The 9,907-nt window shown below is 43.7% G+C and overlaps 2 protein-coding genes across 2 annotated transcripts; one reads left to right on the top strand and one right to left on the bottom strand.

Annotated features, from left to right (window-relative positions):
• Window positions 1-1,728: 1,728 nt before the first annotated feature.
• Window positions 1,729-3,662, bottom strand: LOC143475549 (zona pellucida sperm-binding protein 3-like). Its single transcript, XM_076973417.1, has 8 exons — window positions 3,059-3,662; window positions 2,866-2,984; window positions 2,689-2,792; window positions 2,441-2,618; window positions 2,246-2,363; window positions 2,090-2,175; window positions 1,921-2,012; window positions 1,729-1,836 (listed from the first exon to the last, which is right to left on the bottom strand). Exons 1-8 carry the CDS (start codon window positions 3,629-3,631, stop codon window positions 1,778-1,780), a joined length of 1,329 nt encoding a protein of 442 aa, XP_076829532.1. The 5' UTR covers window positions 3,632-3,662; the 3' UTR covers window positions 1,729-1,777.
• Window positions 3,663-6,008: 2,346 nt separating this feature from the next.
• Window positions 6,009-7,962, top strand: LOC143475560 (zona pellucida sperm-binding protein 3-like). The gene is made up of 8 exons (XM_076973428.1): window positions 6,009-6,628; window positions 6,703-6,821; window positions 6,898-7,001; window positions 7,072-7,249; window positions 7,327-7,444; window positions 7,515-7,600; window positions 7,678-7,769; window positions 7,855-7,962. The coding sequence occupies exons 1-8, from the start codon at window positions 6,056-6,058 to the stop codon at window positions 7,911-7,913; spliced, it is 1,329 nt and encodes a 442-aa protein (XP_076829543.1). The 5' UTR covers window positions 6,009-6,055; the 3' UTR covers window positions 7,914-7,962.
• The last annotated feature ends 1,945 nt before the right edge of the window (window positions 7,963-9,907 follow it).

Raw genomic sequence — 9,907 nt, 5'->3', positions numbered from 1 at the left:
AGAGAGAGAGAGAGAGAGAGAGAGAGAGGGGAAGGGATGGGTGATGTTCAAGTGTGCCCATGTGTATGATGTGGCTCTTTGCTGTAACAAAAAAAAAGTGGCTTTTGGTCTCTGACGGGTTGGCCACACCTGCTGTACAAGATTATTTGGGTAATATGTTAAATATGACTTTGAAATTACCCCCTCCAGGACATCATGCATACAGCAGACATCACACATACACATGGGGAAGTGTTGGGCTTGACTGTATAGTTTCACAATGTTCCAAGTTTAGGTATTTGGTTTGCAATGTCAATGTCTTCATCTTCACAGAACACAGCTTCAAATGTTCCCTGTTCAGAAAGGTCAAACTTGAAGCACTTCCAAGAATTAAAGGATTCACCAAATTCAAACAGGTTATGTAACCCAAGATTATCTCCAGTGACTTCCACAATGCTGCCATGTACACAATCCCTCAAGGCTTCTTTTCCCTCAGACTTCTTTCCCCCCCTTTTTCTTTTGTTATTCACAAGAGGCTCAAAAATTGCCTCAAATCCATACATTTGTACATCCTGTATATGACAAAGTCCACAGAAATGTCTATTTAAACCCACAAAAGGGTTGACTTGTCATAGTACAACTGAATCTGTTGAGTATTTTAATCTTTAGCACACGGCGTTATTCAACAACGGGTTAAATACTCTATTAAATGTGAAAGGTTTGATTTATTTTTGCAAATTTCACACACAATACTTCGTTGAATCACCTTTGGCAGCAGTTACAGCCTCAAGTCTTTGAGTGATGCTACAAGATCGGCACATCTGTTTTTAGGCAGTTTCTCTCATTCCTCTTTCAGAACCTCTCGCGCTCCATCAGGATTCATGGGGAGCATCGGTGCAGAGCCATTTTCAGATCTCTCCAGAGATGATCAAATCAGGTTCTGGGCTCTGGCAGGGCCACTCAAGAACATTCACAGAGTCGTCCCAAAGCCACTCCTTTGTCATCTTGACTGTGTGCTTAGGGACGTTGTTCTGTTGGAAGATGAACCTTTGACCCAGTCTGAGGTCCAGAGCACTCTGGAGCGGGTTTTTCGTCAACATCCTCAATACGTTGCTGCAAGGAAACTAAATAAGGACACTACAGAAAAACAAAAATCACAAAAACATTACTTTTCAAATTCAAGAGTGATAGACACCCATTGAAAAGCATCTTGCAAAGAAAATGGCAGCAAATGAACCAAAGGTGGCAAAAAAAAAAAAAAAAAAAACCTATGACACGCTGGACCAGCATCAGCAAAATAATTAATTTTAAAAAAAAAAAAAAAAAAAAAAAAAAAAGCACGATCCTCCAATCGAAATCGCTCCTCAAAGCTCTGCTCAGTGGAGGAGTTTGGCGATTGATCGCGATATAATACTTAATTTGTCCATTTACAGGAGATGAAATTACCTCAACTTCATTCCAGGAAGAGCTCCAAGACAAGACCTGCCCCTTATGAGGACACCTTTCTCCAGTGGCTTCCACCAACCTTCCTTTGTTCCTCATGTCTGGTTTGAGCATCAAAGATGCTACGCAGGAGTACAGCAATCTCACCTCACCTTTGGCAGTTGGTCATTTACTCAAAACACCATGTATAAACCCAGCTCAAATTTGGGTTTGATCACATTACATTTGGCAATTAATACATCTATTTACATCCCAGCTGAAGACCTAGACTGGGCTCAGCCCAATTGCAAAGCAACACAGGACAAGTTGTGGAGTCACAGCACAAAGTTTATTTCAGTCTAGACATGGAGACCCATCAAGCACTCTCCTCAACCATGATGGGACCAAGGATTACTTCCCCTTCTAGCTGTGTACCTGCAAAAAAAGGGAATCACGTCTAGTCCAACACCCAGACCCTCTCCAAGAAGCATCAGGTATTAGAGCATGGCCTACACGTACCTCTGTCCTCAGACAAGTCTCGCCACTTCCGCAAGCTACAGGTGGTGTCACAGCAGCCACACACCTGGTTGACACCATATGCTTCAGTCCACCTGTGAAGCCAGAATACCCAAGCTTACGAGCAAGGCCTCACCAGTAACCTGCTGGTTTCAGGAACACAGCCACATACCTGTTGCTAGAGAACGAACAAGCTTTGTGCTCAGCATCAGCAGGGTAAGAAGCTGGAGTTGCCTTCATAAAGCATGTGAAGTAGAGCTGGAGAGACAAGGGTTAGTTCATACAGCCAGTCATTCTAGTCACCCCCCTACCAAACATGGTTACATACCAAACCACTGTTGTCCTGCTGAAACTTGAATGCCTCTAGCTGAAACCTCAGGTGGTCTGCTTCAGTTTGGGGCAGGAAGTGAGACTGGGAACCCGTGAGCTTGGCATCAATCAGGCACCTGCAATCATTTGTGCAGTTAGACCAAAGCTACTTGACCTCCGCAGCCATCACAAAGCCCAGAAGGATGCCACTCACCCATGGTTATCAATGAAGGCATAACTAGGGACTGCATTCACATCAGGAACCACCGTGGCCACACAGGTGTCCAGATACACACGAAGGGGCACATGGTAGAACTGAATTACAGATGCCTCAACACTGATCACATCATGCAGGAAGTACTGGTTGGAGAGCCTTTCAGATTTCCAGTCATCTGGAGAAGAAACCTCATTAGATCAAGTTCTGGCACAGATCAGCAAGTCTGGTGTAGCCATGGGACAAACCTGTCATGAGCCTCAGGGAGAAGACGAGCTGTTCCTCAGCAACTTGGGTAGAAGCATATGGGATCCAGGCAGGCATCAGAGCATTGCTGCTTACATTGTGGAGCCTGCAAAGCATTTGATAGTCATTAGATTGAACAGAGCCTTCCAAATACTGAACAGCACATTTGGGTCCAATACCTTGGATAGTGACACTCTATACGAACCACAGCACCAACAGTTCGCACAATAGGAGTGTGAGCAAAGTTGTGGGGAACATAGCGGACGTAGAAGACGTAGACCAGCTCATCCTGGGTCATCTGTTAAGAAAGAACTGGTGTTATTGCACGCAGATTTAACACAGCACTGAAGAATTGACTGCATAGAGACTCACACTGGTAGTACTGTTGCAGCCCTGCAGTTCTGACTGGAAGATGAGGACTTGAGCAGCACGATCCTCCCCACTGACGGCACAGTTTCCCAGGGTGACCTCAGAGGGATTTATCAGCTCACCAGTACCAAACAGGTCCTTCTTGACCTCCACATGTATGCCAGTCTCACCACACTCTGCTGCTACACTGGCAGCAGGAACAGGGGGGCTCATCTGAAACTGCATTAGTGGCTGTCTTGCTGGTACCTGCGGTTCATTGGGGAAATGCCACACCACCTGCTTCACAGGTCCCTGCAGTACTTGCTGGGACTGAACGTTGGAAGTCTGCTGTACAGGTACCTGCACAGGATTCCAAGACTGCTGGCTAAATGAGCCTTGTGCAGGCCCTGTGGGGCTAGAAACATGGCTCCCCTGAGAAACCCCTCCAGCAACAACTTGCCTTATTGCTTGTGGCTGCTGATGAGGTTGTAGTCCAGCTGGAAGTTGAGATTTGAACGCTCCTTGTAGTTGTGCATCAGACAACACAAACACATCCAGCAACAACACCACACCAAGCCCCACTTTATTCAAACCCATTGTTCTTCTATCTAATAAAATAAATTAAAAAGCTCACAATAGCAGTCTTGGTCGACCATTCCATTTTATATCTTAAAGGAGGCTTGTAGCCCCACCCCCTCCTAATGAACTTAACGCCCCTCTGAACCTGATGATGAGATTGCTACTCTTTCACAGCTGACACAAATCAACACTCCTCACTCTTAAAACAGGTTCTTAAACTGTTGTTTATGTGGGTGTATGGTTCTATAGAATTGCACTAAATAACTATTAGTTCCATATGGCACCTTTAAAGAATTATCTTCTTTTATTTTATTGATTTAATGTATAATATTGCCATTATTTATCTTTAAAGTATGCCCACACTACAGAGTAATTGGTCTGATTTTAAATCCAGTTTGCCCCTCCTGATTATTACATGATTTCAAAATCATATTTATTTTATCTTCCCAAATAATCTCATGATGTTCAGAATATGTAGTAGTGGGCAAACATTTTTAGAATAGCACAAGGTTTTGACCAATTTTGCTGCCTCAGTTTATTTAGAACCTTATGTCAGAGGTTTATATGGTATAATGATATATAGCAATCCATATATTTATCTTTTTATTGACAAATGCATCCAGTTTAAATAACTAAATAATCTTATTATTAGTCGTCAAAGCATCGGAAAGTGATCACTAGTGATGTTATTTGGACATTTTAGTGATGTACGAGCATTGAATGGGAAAGAATGAATGATTTACATAACATAGATGGCAAGGACTAAAATGCTCCAAGACAAAGAGGCACCTGCCTGGTTCTTTGTCCATGTGTAGTGTTGGTGCTGTGGGTTCCTGGAGGACTAGAGGGGAGACACCTGCATCTACACCACCAATGAAGCCCTAGTGTGTTTGAAATGTATCTCAATGATAATTCTATTTATGGAAGAATTTTAATTTGTGCATGTGTGTGTTTATGGCAGGGGCATATGAATGGGGAGGGGGTAGTTTTTGTGTGGCATATGTAAGTGGGTGTGTGTGTGTGTGTTTGTGTGTGTGTGTGTGTCACACCTTGCTTCCAGGTGAGGGCAGATACGATCCAACGAGACTGTGGGTTATATTAAAGCGTGATGGCAAGCCACTATAGCCGATTCAGTACAAGGGTGTTTTTAATGAACACCCTAAATAACACTGCCATTAACTGAAAATGACAAAACACAAAAAAGTACAAACAAACCAAAGAAAACTACTTACAGCAACAACTCAACTCACAATACATTGGTTGAACCATAAACCAACCATCTATACCTCTCCCCTAACAGACCTGGGGCCTCATGTACGAACGGTGCGTACGCTATGTTTCACGCAAACGGTCAGGGCCCGTATTTATCAAACTTCTTAGAGTGGAATTTTGGACTTAAGTGCTGAAAAATTCTTAGATTTGCTCCTACTCACAGAGTTAAGTGTAAGTGCCAGTTATCAAAACTCTCAAGTATAAGAATCACTCTTACTCTCCTGAAAAGTTAAGACTGCACCAGAGGACTCATAAGTCATTAAGAGTTGCCACCAGGGGGCTGAGATGGCACTGAGAAGACAGAGATGCATGCAAACCTTCATTTTAGGTACACATACATTCATTCATTATCTGAACCGCTTAATCCCACTAGTCGGGGTCACGGGGGGCTGGAGCCAATCCCAGCATCTCCGGGCGAAGGCAGGGTACACCATGCGCAGGTCGCCAGTCCACCGCATGGCCAACACACATGCACGCACTCACACCTACGGGCAATTCAGAGTGATCAATCAACCTACCCGGAGGAAACCCACGCAGGCACAGGGAGAACATGCAAACTCCACACATCTCTTTTTATTAGGATTATTTATTAACTACGTAAATACGCTGTGTTATTTCACAAAATTATGACAGCAACATTATTAAGTTAAATGTGAAGGTACTGCAACATTTTCTGAATTTTATCTTGACATGTCTCAGGAAATATTATTGAACATGAAATCCGATCCAGTGATTGGTTCTTGCAGGGGGTTTTGAAACGACGTCATCCAGGATCAGCTTAGCGGCACAGCCAGGTGTCATAAATCAGCTCTGAGACTGACACTTATGAATTGCTCCTACACTTCGCTTAAAGTGAGACTAAGAGGCTTGATAACTAACTTTTAGTCTCAGCTTTTAACTAAGAATTATTTTAGACATAAGTCAATTCTTAGAAACATCCTTAGGAGTAATTCTAAGAAGTTTGATAAATACGGGCCCTGATTTAAGAGTGAGGAGTGTTGATTTGTGTCAGCTGTGAAAGAGTACTAAACCTCATCATCAGGTTCAGAGGGGCGTTAAGTTCATTAGGAGGGGGTGGGGCTACAAGCCTCCTTTAAGATATAAAATGGAATGATTAAACCAGACTGCTATGTGTGAGCTTTTTAATTTATTTTATTAGGTAGAAGAACAATGGGTTTGAATAAAGTGGGGCTTGGTGTGGTGCTGTTGCTGGGTGTGTTTGTGTTGTCTGATTCACAACTACAAGGAGTGTTCAAATCTCAACTTCCAGCTGGACTACAACCTCATCAGCAGCCACAAGCAATAAGGCAAGTTGTTGCTGGAGGGGTTTCTCAGGGGAGCCATGTTTCTAGCCCCACAGGGCCTGCACAAGGCTCATTTAGCCAGCAGTCTTGGAATCCTGTGCAGGTACCTGTACAGCAGACTTCCAACATTCAGTCCCAGCAAGTACTGCAGGGACCTGTGAAGCAGGTGGCGTGGCATTTCCCCAATGAACCGCAGGTACCAGCAAGACAGCCACTAATGCAGTTTCAGATGAGCCCCCCTGTTCCTGCTGCCAGTGTAGCAGCAGAGTGTGGTGAGGCTGGCATACATGTGGAGGTCAAGAAGGACCTGTTTGGTACTGGTGAGCTGATAAATCCCTCCGAGGTCACCCTGGGAAACTGTGCCGTCAGTGGGGAGGACCGTGCTGCTCAAGTCCTCATCTTCCAGTCAGAACTGCAGGGCTGCAACAGTACTACCAGTGTGAGTGTCTATGAAGTGAATGCTTCAGTGCTGTGTTAAACCCACATGCAATAACACCAGTTCTTTCTTAACAGATGACCCAGGATGAGCTGGTCTATGTCTTCTACGTCCGCTATGTTCCCCACAATTTTGCTCACACTCCTATTGTGCGAACTGTTGGTGCTGTGGTTCGTATAGAGTGTCACTATCCAAGGTATTGGACCCAAATTTGCTGTTCAGTATTTGGAAGGCTCTGTTCAATCTAATGACGACTATCAAATGCTTTGCAGGCTCCACAATGTAAGCAGCAATGCTCTAATGCCTGCCTGGATCCCATATGCTTCTACCCAAGTTGCTGAGGAACAGCTCGTTTTCTCCCTGAGGCTCATGACAGGTTTGTCCCATGGCTACACCAGACTTGCTGGTCTGTGCCAGAACTTGATCTAATAAGGTTTCTTCTCCAGATGACTGGAAATCTGAAAGGCTCTCCAACCAGTACTTCCTGCATGATGTGATCAGTATTGAGGCATCTGTAATTCAGTTCTACCATGTGCCCCTTCATGTGTATCTGGACACCTGTGTGGCCACGGTGGTTCCTGATGTGAATGCAGTTCCTAGTTATGCCTTCATTGATAACCATGGGTGAGTGGCATCCTTCTGGGCTTTGTGATGGCTGCGGAGATCAAGTAGCTTTGGTCTAACTGCACAAATGATTGCAGGTGCCTGATTGATGCCAAGCTCACGGGTTCCCAGTCTCACTTCCTGCCCCAAACTGAAGCAGACCACCTGAGGTTTCAGCTAGAGGCATTCAAGTTTCAGCAAGACAACAGTGGTTTGGTATGTAACCATGTTTGGTAGGGGGGTCATTAGAATGACTGGCTGTCTGAATTAACCCTTGTCTCTCCAGCTCTACTTCACATGCTTTATGAAGGCAACTCCAGCTTCTTACCCTGCTGATGCTGAGCACAAAGCTTGTTCGTTCTCTAGCAACAGGTATGTGGCTGTGGTCCTGAAACCAGCAGGTTACTGGTGAGGCCTTGCTCGTAAGCTTGGGTATTCTGGCTTCACAGGTGGACTGAAGCATATGGTGTCAACCAGGTGTGTGGCTGCTGTGACACCACCTGTAGCTTGCGGAAGTGGCGAGACTTGTCTGAGGACAGAGGTACGTGTAGGCCATGCTCTAATACCTGATGCTTCTTGGAGAGGGTCTGGGTGTTGGACTAGACGTGATTCCCATTTTTTTGCAGGTACACAGCTAGAAGGGGAAGTAATCCTTGGTCCCATCATGGTTGAGGAGAGTGCTTGATGGGTCCCCATGTATTGACTGAAATAAACTTTGTGCTGCGACTCCACAACTTGTCCTGTGTTGCTTTGCAATTGGACTGAGCCCAGTCTAGGTCTTCAGCTGGGATGTAAATAGATGTATTAATTGCCAAGTGTAAGGTGCTCAAACCCGAAATTGAGCTGGGTTTATACATGGTGTTTTGAGGAAATGACCAACTGCTAAAGGTCAGGTGAGATTGCTGTACTCCATGTTTACTTTGATGCTCAAACCAGACACAAGGAACAAAGGAAGGTTGGTAGAAGCCACTGGAGAAAGGTGTCCTCATAATGGGCACGTCTTGTCTTGGAGATCTTTCTGGAATGAAGTTGAGGTAGTTGCATCTCCTGAAAGTTATTTGTAGGAATCGCTCATGAAGCAGTGTTACTCTAACCATTTGAGCCTACCTCAAGTAATCCCTAAAGCTGTCAGAGAATGCGTGTATACCTTATTCTTGGTTTGACCAAGGTTGTAGTGGGACAATGACCAGTCTGTGCTATTTACACAAGCAAAGCTTATTTGGACTAGAATTCTTTGGTCAGGTCAACATTGAACTTTTGCTTTACTGAAGTAACTCATCTGATTTAGACCGAGCTACTTCTGCAAAAGGTTCTTTGCTAGGAGGGTGTAGTGCATCTAGATGGTACGACCATCAGAAAGCTGTTAATGACCTGAGCTACCAATGCTTCACACAAATGAAAAACAGTATAGCAGAAGACTAAGAGCTTATCTGAGTTTTTAATCCTCATTCCTCTGCCTTGAGCCTGTTAAAGCCTTGTACTTAGCCTGAGAGATGGAACGGAGAGTGTGTGTGGGTAGTATCCACTAGGATATCCACAGTATTAATACATCTCAATTGCCCTACTCAGTAAAACTGGGGAAAATTTGTGTTTAACTCTGACACCCACCTCTGACATTTCCATAGGGGAGTTATTGGTAATCCATCAAACAAGATTTCAACTCCTTGCAGTGTGTTGTCTCAGCCCTGCGACCTATTTTGCAGCCTTTAGTTGATTTGTTGCCATTTTCTTTGCAAGACCAATAGTGTCGGTCACTCTTGCATTTGAAAAGTGTTTTTTTTTTTTTTTTTTTTTTTTTTTTTTTCTTCTCACGTAGTGTCGTTTTCTTGCAGCAACCTATGGAGAACGTTGAAGGAAAAACCCGCTCCAGAGTTCATTGCTCTGGACCTCAAACTGGGGCAAAGGTTCATCTTCCAACAGAATGTCCCTAAGCACACAGTCAAGATGACACGGGAATGGCTTTGGGACGACTCTGTGAATGTTCTTGAGTGGCCCTGCCAGAGCCCAGAACCTTATTTAAACATCTCTGGAGAGATCTGAAAATATGTGGCATAATTCTCAATGTTTAAATTGCTGGTGTCAATTTGAACCCAAGCATAATAGATGTTAGTAACATTATCCAAATAATCTTATGGTGTACAGAGTAGTCATCGGCAAAGGTTTAGAAAATGGCACAAGGCTTTCACCAAGTTTGCTGCCTTCGTTTTTTAGAACCTTCTGTCAAGATGTTTATATGGTGTAATTATGCAGTTGATGGTATAATATAAGCGATCCATACGTTCATCCAGGTTAAATAACTAAATAATCGTATTAGTCATCAAAGCATGGGAACGTGATCGCTAGTGATATGACACTTTAGCGATGTAGGAGCATTGAATCCGACACTCTTTAAATTGCAATTCTGACACATAAGACATCCGAAAATAGAAAGCTTGGGCAGTATTCTGATGTTAATGTTACGTCTCAGGGACGTGTCTGCTATCTAGATGCATGTTAAACTCATTCATTAGCGTATTTGAAAGTATGCTCAAAAGATCCCTTTCATTAACCTTTTGTGACATCATTCTAGGTTCATTCTAATTGCATGGCATCATAAGTGTTATCAGTAAAAGAAAAATCAACTTATAATATTTTACCATTTTAAAAAGACATTGTGAAGAGTTAACTTAAAAATGTGGC

The sequence above is a fragment of the Brachyhypopomus gauderio genome, chromosome 14, assembly GCF_052324685.1.
Source record: "Brachyhypopomus gauderio isolate BG-103 chromosome 14, BGAUD_0.2, whole genome shotgun sequence".
Lineage (NCBI taxonomy): Eukaryota > Metazoa > Chordata > Actinopteri > Gymnotiformes > Hypopomidae > Brachyhypopomus > Brachyhypopomus gauderio.
This window is presented reverse-complemented; position numbering and strand designations above follow the sequence as displayed.